Source organism: Eschrichtius robustus, chromosome 6 (genome assembly GCF_028021215.1).
Source record: "Eschrichtius robustus isolate mEscRob2 chromosome 6, mEscRob2.pri, whole genome shotgun sequence".
In the NCBI taxonomy this organism is placed as follows: domain Eukaryota; kingdom Metazoa; phylum Chordata; class Mammalia; order Artiodactyla; family Eschrichtiidae; genus Eschrichtius; species Eschrichtius robustus.
The window spans coordinates 84,723,065-84,746,289 of NC_090829.1; the positions used below are offsets into that span (position 1 = coordinate 84,723,065).

Genomic DNA, 23,225 nt, shown 5'->3' on the forward strand with positions numbered 1-23,225 from the left:
GAGCAGAACATTGCAGGAACGCAGAGGTCTAGAATCCAGAGAGGGCTGAACAATATGGTCTGAATATGAATTTTTTAAATCTGAAAAAAAAATACATTTTTCCCTAATAGTTTCTTACTTTTCCTTGTTTGCATCTGGCCTGTTTAAAAAGAAAAGTGATAAACCAGTGGAGTTAAAAGAGAGGAGATGGGCATTTCTACCTCTGTTGCACATTTAAGACAAGAAAGAGCACCTGTCAGCCTGATTGTACGGATATGTACGGATAGTGTATACTGTATGGTAGGTGGTGTTATAGAGGTGAGTTTTCTGGAGGATGCTGAGAGCCTATTATCTAGCAGAACATCTAGAGAAAACTTTCAGCCTCTCAACAAGGAGGTTTGATAGTAGGTTTTTATTTTAGTTGTAGGAACAGTCAGGTCGTATGGAGCCATCTGCATTTTCCAGGAGCTGCTCTAGAACCTGGCGATGAGGCTATGTTTGGAGTTGGTGACACAGCAGGAATGACAGATAAATCACTGAGGCGTCCTGGCGCTCCAAGTAGTACAGTCACTGCGAAGGGCCCAAAGCAGAACCGAGAACCGCCTTCACCAAGTTCTGCCCTGCGGCGGTCAGTGCCGCAGACGCAGGCCCTAGGGTAACTCTGAGCATATCACCTTTTTTTAATCCCTTATCTTCTTATTTCCAAGAGCCTTAAAATCCCAGGAAATCTCACAAATTCACTTGTTATCTCTGCATTCAAATTCCATAGGCTAGTTCCCTTGTTTCATGGTATTTGAATGTTTTTGATTTTGAAACTTGCAAAATGAAAACACATATTACATGGATTAAAGACCATCTTGAATCCCTTAGAATTTAAATCTAAAATGTATTCTAAAACGGATCTGCAATTCACAATTTAGAGCATGGAAGTAGAGAGAAAGAAAATCAGACAGGAGGAAAATCTCTAGAGACCTACCCAAACCTGTACTTTTTAAATCCTTTTTTAGCAAGTTAAATACATGAAGGCACGAAAGGCTTCAAATATACATAAAATGTATATTTTTAAACACGGAAAATATAATCTACTTTGCCCCAACAATAAGTAGATTCGGGGCTGGGAGATAGCTCTTTATGAAATGAAATGACTGTTCTTTAATTCCATCCAGAGGCAAAGGCCAAGATTTTACCCACAGGTGCGATGGGCGTGTTCCAGGCACAAGGGCAGAAGCACTTGTTTCTTCTTTAAGACAGAAGGTGCATGTCTGGCCCTAATACCTTACTGATAGCTGATTCAAACAAATTTGCTTCTGGAGTTTTTCTATCTTATGCATATTTTCAGGTGGAGTGGCCCAGGGAAACTCCTTTATTAAACTTAGCCCATTGAGCATTCTCTAATATTTTAATTCACTGATTATTAAAAATTAAACCTCTCAGGCTAAATAAGAAATCTGCAGAATTTGAGAAAGCTGACTTTGCTGTAAGAGACTTAATGAAACCCTCTCTTTATGTCAGGAGTGCTTAGTGAGTCTGCACTCTCTGGAACCATCCATATCACAACTGAACAGAGCCCGTAGCAGTTACAGTTAATTCGTGCATCTCTACTCACTCTACAGGGCAATCACTTCAAGCGTGCAGTCAGAAGTTACCTCATAAACCCATATATTACATTTCTTATTGCATTGTCACTTTATGCTGTAAAGACGGTGTTCCTTATAGAAGTCAGACCTCACCAATCTTAGCTTCTCTTTAGTTTTACTGTATGATACCAGCCAACTAAAAAGTGGAGGAAAACATTCATTCTCTTTGTAATGATGTCAACCCAAAGCTAAAGAATCAGAAATTGATTATTTTCTTTTCCCCAGATTTAGAGGTTTTTTTAAAAAAATGCATTGATTTGTTTTTATAAATAGTTTTCCATTCTGATAATAAATGTTATGCATTCTCATTATGGAAGAATATGAAAATATATGAAACTATAAAGAAGAAAATAAAGATTATATATAATCTCTCTCCCCAGAGATAGCACCATTAATAATGATATAAACAAATGTTTCGTCTGAATGCTTGAGCTGTCAGTATACTATGAAATATTCAGGTTAAAACACCTAACCCGTTCTCCTTTTTCTGCCCTCTCTGAGTCTGGGCCTGTTCCTGTGACTTGCTCAAGGTCACAGAAGAGGCAGGTCCAGGAGCTGTGTTCCTGCCCCCAAGCCAGTGCTCTCTCCACAGGGACAAGCACTCTCTCAACTCTTCCAGGTCCTAAGTCAAACCTGACTCATTTTACAAGAGATTTCCCTTGTGTCACCTCCGGGATTTCCAGTAAGTGTCCTCCTTTCAGATGTGGGTCCTCCTACGTTCTCTCTCTAAATTGGGGTATTCATACAAATTTGTCTTTTTTTAATGAAATGACCTCTTATTGTAAAAATATTTTCTCCAATTCTCTTTAGTATAGAACGTTTAGTTAGTAGAGGGTTGGTTCACTAATGGATGAGAATAAGGAATGAGTCTCAATTATTTTATCATATAATGAGAAATTATGTCAGCATTAGTTTTGATTTGGATTTACTCATTCATTCACCACGGAGCTCTCACCATATGTCTAGGGCGGCAAAAAACTTGGTAAATCATTCATGTCTCTGACTCACTCCAAAACAGCATCAAACATCTGAAGTCCATTCCTGGTCACAGTCGACTCTAAGAGGAAAAGCCCCTAGGAGCATTTGAAAGTAAAGTGTAGGATTCCTCTCTGACCCAAATCTAGCTAAGGGGGAGGCCAACTTCCCTTCTCAAATATTGATGACATGTTAAGACTTTTTAGTTTTCCCAGCCAGTTTGATGTATTTTCCTAGTAGTCAGGATAATGATCAACCTATGAAATAACGAAGAAAACAGGAATAATCTTAAATGTTGAGGCTTAGAACTATTTCTGTATTTTGGCTTTTCCCCTGAACTAGATACAGAATGATTACTGTGATTCTCAGAGAACATTACTCTGGAAATACTAGGCATTAGGGCTTATAAAACGTGAATCTAGTAAAAGAGAAAATTAAAAACTCTAACAATCCAAATAGAAACCACAGGCATATCTTTTTTCTATGTAAAAAGGAAAATAATAATAATACTTGTAAGTAGAAGTGCTAATCCCTAAAGCCTCCAAGTAGAGCAGAGAAACAATTGAGAAAGAAATTAACAACTTTCAGAGTGTGGCTTTGAAAACTGAATTAATAAAAATGTCCCCCTTTTAAGCTACTATAATAAAAAAAGGTTTTATTTTTCCAAACCTTGACAAAAAAAAAACAAAAGAGCACCAAAAATCATAAATTCCCATGAAGGACACTTAACAAATGTCATGTTTCAGGCCCTCAGCATCAGTGAGGGAAGAAGAAGCACCACGTCGAATATTCTTATACATTAATTTCATTACATTTCTTAATGATTTTAACTCTGTCCCTCTCTTACTTTTCCCAGGCAACTGGAGGATAAAATCTGTGTTGAATTTGGACCCTCCCTCTCCCCTGAACATACACTCTTATTAATTCTGGCCCAGAAAAAAAAGTGCGATTAGTTATTTCAAGTCCTCTAACATGTCATTTTCAAAACCTGGGACATATCAGAAGATTGGCCTCATAGAAAGAGTTGTGCCATATGCAACAGAGAGTGTCTCCTTGCTCCAATGGCTGTGGTGTATTGAAAAGTGAGCCATTTACATTCAAGTAAATATCCTGGAATTAGAACAATTGCACAAACAGTATAAACCGCTAAACTCTACATATCCTACCTGTGAATTAGAATGAATGCTTGTAAGCATAGGATTAGAGATAAGTTGTCAAGAGTCAAAGTACTGAAAATCAATTCCTCATGGATTCGTTGTACCCTCACCTCCTCTCCCAGATAAAATTCAAAGAAGGCAAAATGCCAAAACAGCTCATAAATATAGATATGGAAATTTCCTCAGGTACTAAGGGAGTTACCAAACTGCAAACTCTAGAGCTTCCAGTGAAACATCCCTCATCTTCACAACACTCACTCTAATTACAGAGAGAGAAAGAGAGAGAGAGACCTAATTATACCACATAATGGCAGATGAGAGGAAAGACTAAATCTTCCGGCCTTTGAACAAAAGAACATCTTGGATTTTTATTTTCTAAGGTTTAAATTTCATGAGTTCTTAAATAAAGCTCAGCCTTCCAGAAAATTTTCTACCTGCCAGGGATTTGGGGACTAATGAAAGGACCTCCCAACCCCATATGGTTCTTTAAATGGCTGTGAATTCCCAACAATCATTTTGCCTTTGTGTTAAGGCATAGTGGTTTCAAAGAATAAAATTTCCCCCTACCTAGAATCTTAGGGAGGGCAGCTTTTAAGGTATTGATTGATTAATTCATTCACTCAGTCACTCATTCATTTATTCATTTATGTACTCAGACACTTATTCAGCAAATCTATTGAACACATACTCTGTTCTAGAGAAACAGTGAGCTGAGGCTACAGTAGTGAACAAGGAAGACATTGTCTATGCCAATGAGAAAAGCCCAGTCAGCTCTTTCTGATGCTGCACGTTTGTATAACACGGCTGGTTGTGAAAGTCAAAAGTCAAAGACGGATTAGCATAAATAAATTTGTCAAGGCACTTGCTTTTTCTAGTATTAAATTATTTTTCCCATTGCCTCCTTGTACCCCTTCATCAGGAGCTGAGATCTAAGCGTATGACAATAATGCTTCCACAGAAGTCTAGAACTGTCTCTGTACTAGAACCCCCCCAAATTTTATCCATTGTATTGCTGCAGTAGATTTATCTTTTTATTTTATTATTTAGACTGGCACTGCCATGCTTACTTTTTAAGTGTATTTGCTAAAGCAAGATCGACGTGTGGAGAGAAGTTTTCGAGAGGCATAAAAATGGTAGGTTTCAGGTATATTCTAATGGGTATGTCCAGGGAATCCCTACAGAATTGGTATCCCTGGCAAGGCAATTTTACTCAAGAACCTGATATCGCCTTCACGTTGGAAAAGAAAGAATAATTGTCAGTTTTTAGGGACCAAAAAAAATTTTTTTCTTGCCTATAATAGGAAAGACTCCTTTTTGCAAATAAGATTTCATGCCTGCTCTGAAAAAAAATAATTTTTTTCTCATTACTGCCACCTCGTGGACAAAGGTGATTTACTTTAGACGGCGCAAAGGAACATGTCTTAGTATTACCACAAGATGGCAGCATACAACCAAGTTTTCAAAGACCCCGGCTCAAAAAAATCCGGGGTTTTGCTCCTCAAGAGAGAATGTTCTGTTCCAACAGAAGAGGATGAGTAGGAAATAATTGTACAAAATAAGCACTCTGTTCCCTTTTCCTAAGTACAAATGGAATTCCAAGTGTTAAGATCATTAGTATTTCACAGACTAGTTCATTTATTGCAATAGGGAAGGCAATAAAGTTTAACTGGTAAGCTAGTTTGCTTTTTAAAGATATTTTGAACAAGTGTATATTTTTATCTGAATTTTTGTGACATTTTCTTCATAGAGTGTAGTATTTGAGCAAAGTTTTAAAATTCTTTTGTTGAACTCTTTTTAATTGATTAGTAAGGGAGTGTCTGTTCCCTAGGAAATCCATTTAGGACATATAAACTTTTGCCCAAGCCTGTGCCAGTGACTGGTTAACCCATTGCTAGTTTTCTCCTGACCAAACTGCTGCCTAATCAGCCTGCTTCCTTATCACTTCGGTGTGCTAGCATCTTGTTTTGTTCATCCATAGTGTTGCAGATTTTTAAAAAGAAATTTTTTTGGAAACTGTACTGCTATGGCTTACTTTTAAGATCTGTTGTTCTCTTTTTCCTCCAAACGTTAACTGACAATCTTTCCTAGAAGGGATTTTTACCATAAACCTGACAACAACAACTCTTATTGAGCATTTACTGTGTGTCTGGCAACATTCTAAGCATAGTATGATAATTAATGTAACCGATAGAATAAATTTATAAGAAGCATTTGATTAAACTTATTTTACAGTTGATGAAACTGAGGCAAAGAGAAATGAAGTGATAATTTATAGCGTAAGCAGAACTATTGGTTTCCCTGCCTGCCCAGGTTCCTGAACAATTGCTTGGAATTATTCCATGAGGCCTGGGATGGAGCAGGGAAAACCAAGTGTTCTTTACATGAAGATGATTGCATCACGGATGTAAGCCCCTTTGGGTGAAGAGAATCACTTTGTGACCTTGAGAGGTCCTTCTAAATTCTAAAGAACGATAAACCAAAAGGCTTGACCAAAGAAAGAAGTTGTACTTTGCACAGAGCAGAGCCAAACTTTCCCCAGTCGATACTGAATCATTTAAATGTCCCAGTGATAACCCTAGAGTTATATAGGCTCTGCTTACTCAGCTTTGCTGTCATAAAGATTCTGGAGGGGTGTTGTGAATAATGTTCAGAGTTCTGGCTGGAGAACTGGGAGCCCTGAACTTGGGTCTCAGCTCTGCCTCTTGATGTTTGTGTGACCTTGGAGAACTGATTAGCCTCTCTGGGCCTCAGTTTCCTCATATCATGATAAGCAATTCTCTACAGTGCCTTTTCCACAAATTTTAAGGTGATATGCTGATTTCAAAGAAAAGTGGTGAGATCAGGTATTATGAAAGAAAACAGGCGTCAGCGTGTTTAATATACAATTGAAACGTTAGTGGTCCGATGATCAGTGTGGTCAACAGGTGGAGATGGGCATTTTATATCTTGATAGAATCTTGCTTCACTTCTAAGGTGAGAGAGACATCAGTTGCTGGCTTCTGCTAGGAGAGGAGCAGAAATCTTGTCCCAAGCTTCTGAATGGACTTCCATCCTGCTACAAGTAATGGACTAACTCTTCAAGGATAGAAGGGCAGGTGCTGATGGCCTTGAGTGTCTTCGGAAGTGCACTGGCAGTCATGGTGTAAAAGAACATTCACACTGGGCTTCCCACCAGCCCCCTCTCCACATCTGACCAGTTTAGGGAAACTGTCCTTAGATGCAGACACAGTCCAGCTGATACTAGTTTTGCTAACACTGAATTGTAGCCAAACATTTTCAAGACTTCAGACACTAGGATAATTGTGCCCTTCTTATTGGCATCATAAGAATGCTAGCAAACACCGTGCTGTTTGAGAGCTTCTCCTTGTGGTCTCCCTTGGACGGGCAAATGGAAAGTCGGGGAGGGAGAGGCTTAGTAGATTGCTCTGAACCTCAGAAACTTTGCAGGCCTGATTCTGAAGATCTGACCCCTTTGTGCTAAATCAGAGAATAAAGAGTTTAGCTACTCAGATTCTCTGTTGTCTTAACAGAGTCTCAGATCCTCTGTTAGGAGGATGCCTGGCGTACCTGAATTTTTCTAATACTTCAGTGATTCTGCCCTTTCTGTTTTGGCCCGTTTTACATACAGAGTGCCGTCATGCATTTGCTGTGCTAAACAGGGAACAGCAAAAGACTCAGCCTCTGCTTCCATGGAACTCACAGTTCACTAGTGAAGATAAGCATTAATCAAAACCTCAGACAAATGCATTTGAAATTAAAACTGAGATGAGCGTTATGAAGGAGAACAGAGCTTATAACAAAGGGACATAACTTTACCAAGGAGTCAAAGGAAGACATCTCTGTGGAATTTGCAACTGAATTTTGAATGATGAGTGGGATTCCTAGTAGAGGTATCATTAGGCCATAGGCCCCACAGCAGAGAAAACATGGTACCATGGAGCCTCAAGACGGCTTGTGGGCTGGAATGCAGAGATGATAAACATTGATGAGGCTGGAGAGGTGAAAGGGCAGAGCCATGGGTGCCATGCTAGGGATGTGAGCCTTTATCCTGGAAGCCATAAGAAAGCATAAACAAGTTTCAAGCAGGACAATGAGGAGACTGGATGTCCAAATCAAAAGCTTCTCTTTGGCTTGAGAGTCCAAGTCACTTAGTAAAAGCATGCCATTCAGGGATGCAGGGCTACATTCTGTTCTTCAAAGAGAAGAAAATTCCTATCCAACAGCCATGGTTTGGGCTTCTATATCTGAGCAGTCATTCAGCTGGTCCTGAGATTCAAAGTATCCTATGGAAATTTTCCATATTTACTCCTAAAGATCTAAGTACTGTGGTTTAATTGATAAGGATACTTAAAAGGGAATGCAAGTATTTGACCTATAGAAGCTCTTCCAACCCTGAGATTTATTCATACACTCGACAAATATTTATTGAATACCTGCTGCATGCCAGGCACTTATCTAGGCCCCAGGGATACAATGGTTGACAAGGCATGCACTGTTGCTGCCTTCATGGCGCATATGTTCTAACAGAGGAGATAAACTCTGAACAAGCAAATAAGTAAGTGTATGACATGATGCCAAGTAGTGAGCGGTGCTCTTAATATTAGTAAATCAGGGTAAAATAATAGGAAGTAACAGAGGATACCATTTTTGAGAAGGTGATGAGAGAAATCCTTCCTGAGTTGTTGACATTTCCGCAGAAATCTGAATGAAGTGACTGAGTAGGCCAGGCAGAGGTCTGGGGAGGAACACTTCTAGCAGATGAAACAGCAAGTGCAAAGGTTTGAAAGTTGGAATGGATTTAGTGTATTAGAAGAAAAGGAAGAAAGGCAAAGGAAGAAAGGCAATTGGCTTGAGTAAAGCAAACCAGGAGCAAAATGGTAGAATGGGGTCGGGGGCCAGACACATGCTATCATTCCCCTAAATTGCAGTCAAGTGCACTTTTACCTGCCATACTCAGAGTTCTTGTACTTGTCTGCGCACATCACACGTTACATCAAGTATTCGTAGTTGCAAATTGTTTTTGCCACCTCCAACTGCACAACATTTGTTCCAACAAAACAATCTCTTTCCGTGTGCCTTTCTTTCCATCTCTACCCATATATGTTCCTCTGAGAGTGTTCTTCCCACCCTTCCTCTCATGCTCCTTTCAGTGGAGAGTACCAGACTACCTTTGTGCTTATTCTCAATTGATACAGAACTTTTTACCTGTTTTTGTTTTGCTAAATGTTTCCTTTTTAGAAATTGGCACCACCGTGCACTTCAAGCAAAAAGGTATGGTTCTTATTTCTGATTACCTTCTGTTTGTTAAAATTAAGATTCTACAGCAATACATTGGGACCTTATACACTTTATTTCATTTCAATAATCTGTGATAATAATTTCCATAACACATTTGCTACTATTTTTCCCAAATTGTGAACTTTCTCATTTGCAAAAAATAGCCCCTGATCCAACCCATGACCCCAATATTGCTTTTGACAGCTATTCATTTTTAAATCTCTGGAACTGAGCAAGTTATTCCCCCTCCCACTTTCCTTAAGTGCCCATGGTTAATTCTTGCAGAGCTGCACTTTGGGAAATGTTCACTGCCCAATGACAGGGCTTTCAGAAGAGACAGAGAGTCTACCTTACCATCCCTTGTTGGCTGTTCAAGTAGATACATTGCTAAAGGAGATAGAGCAGGGTCTCCTAAAATGAAGCACTTGAGCATTTAATATCCCCTCCTGCCTGAGCGTGCTCCCAGGTCTACATATACCCTCACCCTGCTACACTATACCCGGGCTGCTGGGATATCCTGGGATTTTGTGCCCTCCAACTGCCCCACATAACTTCGCCAGCCATGTGGCATATAAGTTATATACTTTCCCCTACAAAGACAGTGCAATCAGTTCAAAGCTTCAGGATATGGACCCTAAGATGCAAACAATTTGCCAATTCTGAGGTGTCATCTTCACAAAACCAACAGAAATCCCTAACAGTGTCTGTCCCCAGACCAGAGTCATGGGAAAATCTGTTTGGCAGACACCACCCTCCATAAATCTTCATGGCCACCCACTTGGATTGGTAATTGTCTCCTATGAAGATGTCTTCTTCTCTGAGTTTCAAAGGGGATGAGACTACCAAGATCATTCTCAATAGTGAGAACCTATTCTTGTGGTACTTAGAGCCTACCAGTGAAAAGCCTCAGAGATTGTGGACACTTTGTTGGTTACACCCAGGTAAGGGCCAGCACCTTGTTTATGACCAGTGCTAGCAAGTCCTCACAGAATGCAGCAGGGAAGAGGTGACCAAAAGTGTGTACATAGGACCAAGATTATTTGGGGCAAGACGTATAAACTGCCATTCTCTTCAGCCCTTCTTCCCTCTCCAATGCCATGATTATCAATTACATTTGAATCTTAAGTAGCTGGTGTTAGTAGAACATAGTGATACCACAGAGCTTTGGTGTGGAGGGGAAAATAGGGCATAGGATTTTTTTTTTTCAAAGACCAACGAGAAAAATTCCTCGTGTCATTCAAAGAAATTCTAAGTCATGGCCTAAAATTTCAAAATTTTGCAAGTCAAAATATTTGATGCTGTTTTGATGGGAAAAATATGATAATCCAACTTCACTGTGAGAATACTTCAGCCTTACCCAAGACTCACTTTATAGAAAGAGGAACTAATGCATAAAGAATTATGGAGAAGGAACCCAAATTTAATTCTAAGACACACGGGTCAAAGAAAATATCAATATATCCCCTCTTCCAATCTGCTCCAGCCTGGAAATTATAGGCTGTCATCCTCAGTGGATTCATTCACGCAGAGAAAGCTGTACTGGCGGAAAGTGGAAAGCAGGTGGCGCCAAAATCAGTCTTTTTCCCTTTAAACATGGCTCCCAGGACACTGAGGGGGAGTCAGTCTGGGCATCTAGATACTGAGACATTGAGGAGATTATTTTTCTCCTTTGCTTAACGATTGTTTTGTATATCGTTTATATTTTTGTTTTATTTTTAGTCACTCAGTCAATCCTTAGTAATTCTAAGAAGAATTCAAACTTAAACTCATCTGGCCCTTCTTCTTTTCTTGTATGGCTGAACTATGTACAGGAATAAAATTATAAATGACCTGGATACCTTAGTGGCTGGAAGGAATGCCCGGTGATCACTAAGGGTGTGGTTAATGATTATTTTGAATAAATCTAGTCCCAAATCCTGGAAAAGAGCTCAAAGTATTCAGGAGAAGCAACAGAAGTGTTGGCCACATTGAATCACAAAGTGTCTCCAAGCACACGCTCTCTAAAGCAGGTGCTGAAAAATCACCTTGTCCTTTCATTGAGATTTTACTGAAAGACAAATCAGTTAGTTGGCTTAGCATCCTGCATCAGATTTGTAGGGTAAAGACTTGCCCCCAAATTCTCAGATCCCGAAATTTCAGGATGTTTTATCAATCTTGCCCTTAATCACAAATTCCCTTTGATAAGCATTGTCATGGCAAAGTGTGGTCCAGCTTCGCCCCTGATACAGAGTCTCACCTATCATCCTGTCCTGGGGCTGAGAACCTTGACCTGGTGTGTTGACTCAAGATTCCCAATCCTGCGGCAGCTAAATTTCGCACCTTCAGGTCAAACATTAAAAGCCTTGACCCAGTTCCCAAACCAATGCCTTTGATTCAGGTATTTCATGCCTTTCTGTAACCCAGACTTCTAGAGTTAATAACAATAATGATAATGCTACCGCTTATTGAATGTTTACTAGATAAACACATATACACATATAGGATGTGGCTAAATACCAAGATATGATTTTTGTCCGTTATATGAAAAACATGTAGCAATTTTTGAATTGTGGTTCTTTTTGCACATCTATTCTTAAGGCTAATTTTTGTTTGCAAACTCTTGCTTTCATTATATCTGTCAGTATATAAAAGCACTTGCTGAGTGTGGCCATCTGGCATGGGAAATAAGATTTATTATTTGCATTTCCACAAATAAGCAGAAATTTCATAACTATGAACTAAAACATAATTAATGATTTTGCTGATTATTCTTCCCTGAAATAGCCATTAACTGAAGTAGTCTCCTATGCAGCCACATACATGTCTGTAATTGCATACACATTTGTGTTGATTCCACAACTATCACCCGTTTACCCTTGTACTTTTTCAAGCCTATTTATTTTTTCTCAAAACCAATTATGAAAAGAGGAAGTCATATAAGCACATCAAATAGCTATATGAGAGCACTTAATAAATAATAATTGATAGAGATGAAAATATCTTTAACAGATGCACAAAATACATTTCAAATATGTAATAATAATTTTATTAGAGATAAAATTAAAGATTATTAGCACAGTTGTACTGGGATTCCCTATGTATAACATAGAATAGCATGGGAAAGTAACAATGAATTCTCAGTTATGTGTATTAAAAGACCTATAACATGTGTGTATATCATACGTGTATATATGAGTATGCGTGTAACAAATATACTTCTCTTGGTATCTGCATATATATGTGTGTACATACATTAGCAAGAACGTTATATATGAAATGTTTATCTAGGTTCATATATGCATATATCATATTTTTCAATGATGGCATTTTTGTTTTACAAATATTTACTACCCTTCAAATAAAATGGTAACACTAGACTTTTTAGACTCCCCCAGGTACCACTCAACTCCGAGATGTCTGAAAGATAATCTAGCCTGTCCCAGCACTAAAAATGAGATTAAGAAAATAGGCAGAATTGAGTCTTTCTGAAAACTTTCTGTTTTCATACTATCCCTAGGGCAAAACAAAAATCATTCTTGCTTAACCCTGTATGGCCTCAATTTGTGTGTAGACTTTGTTTTGGAAGCATCACTGACACACTAATCCAAACAAATGTGCCACAGAACTCATGACATCTAAAGTCTAAAGAGGAATTAAAATGATAGGGAAACACATTGCCATCAGGCCAGAAGCCCTGGGGAGATACCGTTAAAGGAGCTGAAAGGTCCCAAAAGGCCAGAAAGAATGGGGTTGGGGGGGAGGTGAATTAGGAAGAACATTGAGCTAAGACTCAGAACACTAGGGCCTGGTCAACAATTACTAATCAGGTGCTTTGTGCAGGATGTAAAATCTTCCTGAACCTTAATTCCTCATGAAAAGCATGAACCTGAAGGTAGCTACAGTGCCTTTTATTAATATGATCCTACAGCCATTCAGAAAAATTAAACAATTGATTGAATATTTACATTGTTTATTCTGTGTTTCCATAGCTCAACATATAATAACACTCATTTTATCCTGTAACTATGCTGTTCAAACTTTGTATATATTCATATATTTATATTAGGGGATATTTTTAATATTCTCAAGAAGGCATTCTAGTAAAAAAATCTTCTAATGAAAATCATTTTTTCAAAGATAATGGATGCCTTCCTGTTGTTTTGTTTGTCCTGGGCTACTGTTTTAAACAAACCCAGATTTTATTTGCAGAACGTTTGACAAGAGACTCACCAGCACCCCTTCACTGTGTAGCCTCACTGTGCAGTGGTGACAGGCAAAGTCTCTGGAGGCAGCCGCCTGGGGGATCCCCAGCTCCTCTGCTTACTAGCTGTGTAAACTCGTGCAATGGATTTAACCTCTCTGTGCCTCCTTTATCTCACTGTAAAACAGGGTTCACTAGAGTACCCGCCTCATAACATGCTTGTGTGCTTGTATTTGTAAAGCATTTATAACAGTACTTGTAGGAAGTGCTACATAATTGTTCCTTGGTTGTATTTGGTTGTTGTTGTTCCTATCATTATTTACATAAAACATAGATAGGAAAACATTTTTGAGTTCAACATTTTCCATGTTATTTTACATCTGATCTGGTATGTTTGTAGACAATTTTGGAAACGTTTACATACCAGAGAATGCTTCCATTGCATTTGCAAACCATCATAGGTTTAAACACACACACACACACAAACACACACACACACTCATTCACATGTATTGATCTCCGTATGTGCCCTCAAAACTTCCAAGTGACACATAATTACAGTGACACCAATTTCTCTTTTGAATGTCATTGTCTAAGCATACAGTCTTTTTTAAAAATTTATTTTAATTTTTTTTAACATCTTTATTGGAGTATAATTGCTTTACAATGGTGTGTTAGTTTCTGCTGTATAACAAAGTGAATCAGCTATACGTATACATATATCCCCATATCTCCTCCCTCTTGCATCTCCCTCCCACCCTCCCTAACCCACCCCTCTAGGTGGTCATGAAGCATCAGGCTGCTCTCCCTGTGCTATGCAGCTGCTTCCCACTAGCCATCCATTTTACATTTGGTAGTGTATATATGTCCATGCCACTCTCTCACTTCATCCCAGCTTACCCTTCCCCCTCCCCATGTCCTCAAGTCCATTCTCTACATCTGTGTCTTTATTCCTGTCCTGCCCCTAGGTTCTTCAGAATCTTTTTTTTTTTTTAGATTCCATATATATGTGTTAGCATACGGTATTTGTTTTTCTCTTTCTGACTTACTTCACTCTGTATGACAGTCTCTAGGTCCATCCACCTCACTACAAATAACTCAATTTCATTTCTTTTTATGGCTGAGTAATATTCCATTGTATATATGTGCCACATCTTCTTTATCCGTTCCTCTGTCAGTGGACACTTAGCTTGCTTCCATGTCTTGGTTATTGTAAATAGAGCTGCAATGAACATTGTAGTACATGTATCTTTTTGAATTATGGTTTTCTTAGGGTATATGCCTAGTAGTGGGATTGCTGGGTCATATGGTAGTTCTATTTTTAGTTTTTTAAGGAACCGCCATACTGTTCTCCATAGTGACTCTATTAATTTACATTCCCACCAACAGTGCAAGAGGGTTCCCTTTTCTCCACACCCTCTCCAGCATTTATTGTTTGTAGATTTTTTGATGATGGCCATTCTGACCAGTGTGAGATGATATCTCATTGTAGTTTTGATTTGCATTTCTCTAATGATTAATGATGTTGAGCATTCTTTCATGTGTTTGTTGGCAATCTGTATATCTTCTTTGGAGAAATGTCTATTTAAGTCTTCTGCCCACTTTTGGATTGGGTTGTTTGTTTTTTTGATATTGAGCTGCATAAGCTGCTTGTATAATTTGGAGATTAATCCTTTATCAGTTGCTTTGTTTGCAAATATTTTCTCCCATTCTGAGGGTTATCTTTTTGTCTTGCTTATGGTTTCCTTTGCTGTGCAAAAGCTTTTAAGTTTCATTAGGTTCCATTTGTTTATTTTTGTTTTTATTTCCATTTCTCTAGGAGGTGGGTCAAAAAAGATCTTGCTGTGATTTATGTCATAGAGTGTTCTGCCTGTGTTTTCCTCTAAGAGTTTTATAGTGTCTGACCTTACATTTAGGTCTTTAATCCATTTTGAGTTTATTTTTGTGTATGGTGTTAGGGAGTTTTCTAATTTCATTCTTTTACGTGTAGTTTTCCCAGCACCATTTATTGAAGAGGATGTCTTTTCTCCATTGTATATTCTTGCCTCCTTTATCAAAGATAAGGTGACCATATGTGCATGGGTTTACCTCTGGTAAGCATACAGCCTTAAATTCAAAAGTCTTTGGTGTGAAAAATACTACTATTTTTCTCTTGTAATGAACCTAAATGAACAGAACTATATAAAAGGAGAAAATGCAACAGGCAAAGCATAGGAGACAAGCTCTTCAGACCTACATTTACCGCTTCAATTCTCTTTGTGTCAGCACACAAATCCCTTCCCCACTTTCCTCTCCATTCCTACACCCACATCCTCCAAATCGTGTCCACATTGGGAAAACTCAGGTGGCACTGGGAAACCCACAGACAGCCCCTCCAGGATGAATTCTGGGCAAGTTCAAGCCTCAGTTCTGCTTCTGGTTTGGACCTGCCTTGCTAGGCTTTTTTGTTTTTGTTGTTATTGTCTTTAGTTTTTATTTTTAAAGTGTCAAACGAAGACTTTGAACCAGATGATCCCCTGCTGCTGCTTAAGATTCCACAATGAGATGACTTATTTTCTGCCTTGCAGCTAAGGTGCCACCCAGCCATAAATGTTACTTTGAAACAATTCCCCTCCCCATTAACAAATAAATAATTACTGCTTCCCCCCCCACACCCCGAGAAAGGAGAAAGTCACAGATTGGTTCCATGTTTATTGATGGAGATGCTGTGGTGAATCAGCTGCAGGAGCCCATGTCTGGCTGCTGAAGGACCCTCACCAGTGCTTGGAATCTTAACGAGTGCTGGCATCGCAGTGCTGTGCAGAGCAGGGCGTGCAGGATGAAGCTGGGCAAAGAGGAGACCACTCCTCCATCACACAAGATACCCCTTAAAATACTTATAGCTCAAGGAGAAGGACTTAGAAAAGATCATGAGCCCTTCTTGGCCTGCATATAAGTGCCCTGACTTTGAGTTGCTGGTACATGACCCAGTCTTACATCTGACACAGTCAGCTGTGAGCTGTGACATAGAGTGGGCCAGATGTAACTCTTCTCTTTTCTCTCTCTCTTTTGCACTGCAGGACCTGGGTCGGTGAGAGGAATAAACGGATCCATCAGTCTGGCCGTACCACTGTGGCTGCTGGCAGCATCTCTGCTCTGCCTTCTCAGCAAATGTTAACAGAATAAAAGTTTAAAAATAATTAAAAAAAAAAACAATACACAAAAATGCGTCACACAGGATACAGAGCGAGAGAGAGAGAGAGCGAGATGGGGGGAGACCGTTTATTTCACAACTTTGTGTGTTTATAAATGAAAGGGAAAATAAGAAAACGAAGAAGAAAATACAACATTTAAAACAATTTTAAAGTCCATCAATAAAAATTGACTTATAATTCAGGGTGGGAAAAGTTCTACCAAGAAATGTGTATATCTAAGCAAATGTATACTGTGTAAAGACTCCATCATGGTAAAGAGATCCAATGTTGTAAAAATAAGACAAGTGAAGAAGTACCAGATGGATATTAACCCTCCACCACCACACACACACACACACACACACGCACACACACACTTTATCCTTCCTTCATCTTTTTTCATTTGTGGGGAAAGAAAAAATACGGTCTTGCAGGTCTTGCCTTTGGTGTTTATATTTCCATCATCGTTTTATTCTGATTTTTATTTGAGCTGACTCATAGCCATTCAGACTATCAATGGAGTCCTGCCTTGAGCCTTACCTGGCTTTCCTGCCTCCACTCTCTCTCCAACTTTTAAGACCATCTCCTTTCCCTCCAGTGTGTTCTATCTCCCCCACACCTGTCCGGAATATGCCCCCTTTATCCTCCCCCCGCCGCTTCCCTTCACTCCCCCCTGCCCCCCCCCCCCCAGCACTAGTCACGCTGCAGATGCTAGGAAGTGCCATTTTAATTCTCTCCACTGCGCGCGTGTGCTGTCTCTCTCTCTCAACGTGGGTGTACGTGTGTGTGAGCGTGTGTGCCTCTCTCTAAAGCATGCGAGGGAATGGTCCATGTGTACATAGACTCATTGTGCAGTAGATGCTGTCCCTCATCGTAATCTTGAGATGCGGCTGTGACAAGGGGCTGGGGCCGTGGTGGGAAGGAGGCCAGGGGCAGAGCCGCTCCCCCATCCACGGCTGTCACAGGACCTGTGTGTATCAGCCCAAGCTGGGCCCCGCCTCCGGGCAGAACCTCATCTTCCTCCCAGTGCAGTCGTCAGAACCCAGTCCAGAGTCACTCAGATTATCACTGTCAGTGAAAGTGCCTACTATTGATGGGGTGAGCCAACAGCAGAAGGAATCAGTGATGCGGATGAGGTGACCTAAGAGAGAAGGTTTACCGACTTCACTCTTGTTTCCCGCGTCTGAGGGATTCATATATCTCCTGGCTTTTTGCAGACTTGGTCCTGCTCTGCCGCAGGAATGAGTAGCATGTGTGTGTGGAGCAAATTCCCAGAAGCAGGAAGGTCTCCAAGTGTTAAGTCCTAATGAAGGGATGGTGAGCCACGTGGAGATCCTAAGCAGCCCTGGTTTGCCCCCTCTCCAATCTTCAGATAACACTGCATTTGCCCCATGGATTTCCCTGAGCAGAGATTTCCCCTATTTCAGACAAAATACAGTGAGCGTGAGCAAGGCAGGAGAAGTACAGATGCCCAGGTCCCTACTCATATGGTAGAAATACTATCACAGCCCCAATACAAAGCACTAGCCATAACAAAAAGGAACCCCCCTCCTTGTGCTCCTTTGCAGCTCTCTGTCCTGGTGTTTTAGGCTAATACTTTATTTGGTGGCCCACATCATCTCCCTTCTCATCCACTGATGGTGTTTGCAGCACCACTGTTCATAGTATTCCATCATTACCTTAGGTCTGGCCACTAGGAACGGCATTATATTCCATCTTTCCTGCTCACTCTTGGCTTCTAGTCTCCTGAAAAAGATACGGTGGGGGATATAGTGTTTAAGTTTACATCTACAAGAGTCATCTTGCCAATAACACTGAAATGTGAGTTCTTAACCAGAAGAGCTGAGAAACTTGTAATCATTTAGCCAAAACTTATATACATACCACAAAGCTTGGCATCACCACCACATCAGAAGGATTTTCTTAGGAAAAGCCTTACACAGAGATCTGGCTCTCTGTGTGTAGATATCTTTGTCAGGAAGCCAACCGTTGTTTTCACTTAGATAGGAGGCATTGGAAATGGCTCAGTTAGTGAAAGGACAGAGGATTGTTATTGAGGTCATAATTGAATGTATTTGAGCAGAGCCAAATATGGTACCTCACCAAGTCTTAGAACCTGGAAAATAGCTGTTATGTGATGTGAAACAGGAAACTTCATAGCTGTAAATCAGAAAAGGAAGGATGAAAGGGAGGAAGGAAGGAAGGAAGGAAGAAACAGAAAGGGAGGGAGAAAGAAAAAGGGAAAAAGAGGGAGGATGGAAGGAAAGAGGGCAGGAAGGAAGAAAGAAAAATAAATAAAGAAATATGAAATTTATCTGAATAGATTTTATTAATTGAAGGCTCTTTGCAATGAATCTCATCTTTGAAGGTAATGATCTCCTTGATGAGCAGTAATCTTAATCTCTTCTAGGGAATTCTGTTGTTTGTTTTAAAAGCTTAGCACCAGACTTCTTTTATGATTTTGCAGTTTAGACATGAAATAGAAGGACACTTGGGCTTGGTGGCGGGTAAAAGTATTTGTGGCAGATCCTGACGTAGGACTGACATTCTTATCCAAGATGGTAGCTACTAAAATATAGAGAAGGCGAGCCATATCCCTATGCAGCAACAATTTATTGACAATCAGGGATTTCCCTAACAGTTTAGTCTTCTTAGTGCAGGAATCAAAGCTTATCATCCTTGATGATCAATATTTCCCATATATTGAAGAGTCAGCCGCATCCTTAAGTGGAAGCTCTAGTGGAGTGCATGCTAATTTAAAGATATATAAGAAGAGAAAAGTAATAGGAGTTAATTCTGATTAGTATCAATTTCAGGAACAGATCCCCATGGCACGTCACAGAACTTAATCATACACCTAGATTTCTTATTGTCTCTACCCTATCCTAAGGACAAGGTCTTGGCTTTATGGAAGGAGATTATCCATTGAAAGGCATGTCTTTGCCATGTCAGCACCATTTGTTCCCTGAGTTTTATTATAATGGTCCGTATATTAAACATAATTAAACATGTATTGAATATTGTGGTGTTTGCTTATATCTCTGGTAGGATCTGGGTATTTTGTCCTGTCTCCTGTTTCAGAGCAATCATTGACCCCAGAAACCTCATAGGTTTGAGGATGTTTTTAAACAATGTGAAAAATGGAAGAAAACATAGTTTGGAGAAAGGTCAGGAAAAAGGTAGAAGCCAGAGAACTGACACCAAGAGAGTAAGTTTAAACATGGGACTTCTTGGAATTTAGTTCATCACAGTGCGATAAATCTCTGCAAGAATTTTATCCATTGGTAATCAAAGCTTGAAACCCTACAATGAAAAGAACCAACTGGTTGGAAACAGTATACTGAAAGGAGTGAAATACATCAATTAAACTGAATGGCTAATATAGTTAATGTCCTTTGTATGCAGAGTGAAACTCCACCATTCATAAAATAAAATCCTTAGACCTGATTTGCACTTAACTAAAGTGGAAATGACCTTGACCAAGGGCAGTTCCTGAAGAATGAAAACTATCTTAGGTTTTACAACTGCAGAATTATATCCTCTGTGCAATTGTTCACCAGAACGTTTTGCCTTGTTGGAGGAACAGTCTTACTAGTTTTGAGACATAAAATCCCTCTGCTCTAAAAGAACTAAGGCTTAGGGAAAAGTCCTTTCATTTTCCGTTGGGAGGAATTGTCCCATTGACCTTTGCCTTCTCTTCCAAATCAGACAGACGTCACCCTTGCCCTGAGCATTTTTTTACTACATCTTCAGACAATTGGGGCTATTCATAGAGACCTTGTAAAAGTACTCGTGATTTTCATGTTCTTGGAGGACAGAAACAAAAATCTGTTTCTCCTCCAAAAATGGACTTACCTCCTTTGCACACAAAAACTTAACTCCTCAGCATGAAACTGTTTCTGAGTTATTACCTACTAAGTTATTAGCTTCTTAACAGTTCCAGAATCATAGATTCCATCCCCAGGTTAGTTGTGGTTTGACTGTTTCTGTTGGCTTGTGTCCCAGAATTTCCCATTTTGTTTTTTGCAGGTCTTGAATTATTTGTGGAAAAATAATATATATGTGTATGTATTTTTTTTAAATCTTATCTTTACAGATGCTATATTTACAATATTGTATGTATTATAAAACAAATCTAGAATAATGATTTAAACTTAAAAGGAAGAAAAGTACTGAATTGGTTTTTAGAAAAGAGCTATGCTTCATTTAGAAAGACATGGAGCCCCGTTTTTCTACTTTGTAATGATTTGTTTAAAAGGAATTTGCCTATGGACCATGTTCCATGGGAATAACCATGGCCTTATTTTTCTCTTCAACTTTAAAACCTTTCAGCCTGTATTTAGTCTTGGTTCCTAATAACTATCATTTTTTTATAGAAATATAAGTGCAATGCTGTACCTGACCTACAAAAACTATTAATATTTTGAAGACAAATATTAAACACACCACAAAAATTGTTAGATAAAAACGCTGAGTTAAGAAATGCAAATCCAATTTAGGAAGGCTCCTTTACTTAAATGTTTAAAATATTTCTTCTCCAAAGACTGCATTTGCTCCAGTGGTGTAAATTTTCCAGAGCGGTTGGCATAATATCTGTAAACGTCTCACTAAAGGCAAAATGGAGTTTACATTTATGTGCATACAGTAGAAGAGAAGTAAACTATTCTCATTTGCAGCTATGTTGTTAAATGTGACCAACTGATATTCCAGAAAGAATTTGTCTTCACCCAGCAACGCACATGACTTTCCTGTTGGCAAGCAAGCTGGTGTTAATGTTAGGGGTAGGTTTAGCATTTACACCAGCGTAAATGTTTATGGATATCATGGAAAACTTATTTTAAAATCTTGATTTCCCTTCAGTGCATTTACATACTGTGTGCTGATTAATAAATTAGGCACCAATCATGTGTAAATCAATGTAAATCAGTAGTTTATGTACATAATATGAACTATGTAAACTTCATTTTTCATGCAGGGCGCAAGTTCAGCTAAACCTATGAATCTGAAAGGAAAAAAAAATTAAATAAAAATAAATAAAAACCAAAGCATGTCACAGGTCAGAATGGGAAGAAGGATGACTAATTGCCCAAACATGAGGTTGTCTCAGCAAAAGGTAGCAGACCCACAGAACTGTTAAAGGTTCACATCCTGCTCAGGTCACAGGAGGCCACCTCTTTGTTCCTTCAGGACCTAAGTGGAGTTTCTCCCAACTATTGCCACAGTTTTCTCACCTGACCCCAGAGCAAGGGAAATGGAGAGACAGGAAGGACAGACTTTTAAGGGCTCATGTGTCTGTTACATCAACTCTCAAGTGTCTTCTTGTTACCTCTTACTTACCACCTAAGAAGTCTCATTTCAACAGCTCCAAGGAAAGTAAGTTACCTATACCTTGATGAGCAAAATATTATTCAGTTTTTATTTTCCATCCAACAAAGACATTGGGAGAGCTTCTTTGTCATCTCAATTCTAAGAAATTGAGGGGTGTTAAAAAATATGTTATATCCTTGAGAAATATCTTGCTAAATCACCCTAGGAAAGAGCTACTCTTGCTTAATCTGGTAGATCTATTTTCTATGTATCTATCCTGACTGTTGCAAATGAGGACAGAATCATTTTAATCGGGAGTATCTCTCTCAGGCACGTTCTCTTGAAGTCTTTTTGAAGTGTCTGTTGTGTTTAACAGAATGACATATACATGTCTTCTGCAATCTGCACAGCTGGTACATAAATAGTCATCAAAGAGATCACTACAGGGACCACATGAATTTTCTGCAAAGACTGTTATCGAAAGAAATTTAGGTCAAATTAATATTACGCTTAAAGTACACTCCTCTACCCAATATAAATGACAACTTTATAAAGTGAGGTAGGTGGAAGGTGGATTGGGAGTCAGGAAAATTGGGTCCTAGCCCTGGGTCTGTACTGTAAGCAAGCCATGTGACCTTAGGTAAATTAGTTAAACTTTCTGAGTCTTGGTTTTCTCATCCGGAAAGTGAGAAATTTGAATGACATCTCTAAAACTTCTGTCTTCTCTAAATTCTCTGATTCTGAATAAGAATTTAATCCTCCTGTAGCGCTGTGCCCACCTCATCATTCTAAGCAGCTATTTGTCGTCTCTGGTTTGATCACTTTGATCTAGTTTGATCTTCACTTCTCAGAACCATCATGCCAACATCTCCATCTCAAAAGCCAAAACTTTCTAGAATACAGGGTCCCCGGACTTGTTGTATAATTCTCTTCTGATCAAAACTTCTTAACAATGTAGAGAAGGGACACACTCAAATTATACTGCTGGCATTGAGAGAGCTGGAGTTGTTTCCTTAGTTAAAATATTATAAAATCTAACTGTTGAACTATATTCTAATAATCTTTCATAGGGAGAAAATAGCCAGATTAGGTATTAGGCATGTAATAAGTGAGGAAGTTGTGCATGTGAAGGGAAACAGTTTTTTCTCATCCTGGGCCAAGTGCCTCATGATAGTAAATGGTTGTCCTTGAAAACTCTTTGCTTGTGCTGGTGGCCATGAGCATGTGGTCCCAGGCAGATTCAAAGGCTGTTCTATGAGGAACGGACAAGATAATATATTTTGTTTTGGAAGGAACTTCTCATGGCATAAGTGTCCCTAAACTTGACTTATAGGCTATGTAGTCAAGCAAATGGATGGAGAGAAAACAAACCTCATTTTCAGAAAGTACAAGTCAGGACCATTTTAAAAAGACAAGTTGAAAATAGGACAAAAATAAATACATTTTAGCAGGTTATAGAGCTGAATATAGTAAGAGTTGTGAAGGCCAAAATCAAATGTGAAAGTTAAGTACTCTGAGCAGAGCATAAGTAGAGAGGATG

The 23,225-nt window shown here is 39.1% G+C and overlaps 1 protein-coding gene across 1 annotated transcript in view; it reads left to right on the forward strand.

The window, feature by feature from the left end:
- The window catches only part of LSAMP (limbic system associated membrane protein), a 654,255-nt gene extending 634,854 nt beyond the window's left edge, over positions 1 to 19,401 (forward strand). The window contains exon 7 of the mRNA XM_068546713.1: positions 16,265 to 19,401. Coding sequence (XP_068402814.1) covers positions 16,265 to 16,362 — 98 coding nt within the window. The 3' untranslated portion in view covers positions 16,363 to 19,401. The remainder of the gene's footprint in view (positions 1 to 16,264) is intronic.
- The last annotated feature ends 3,824 nt before the right edge of the window (positions 19,402 to 23,225 follow it).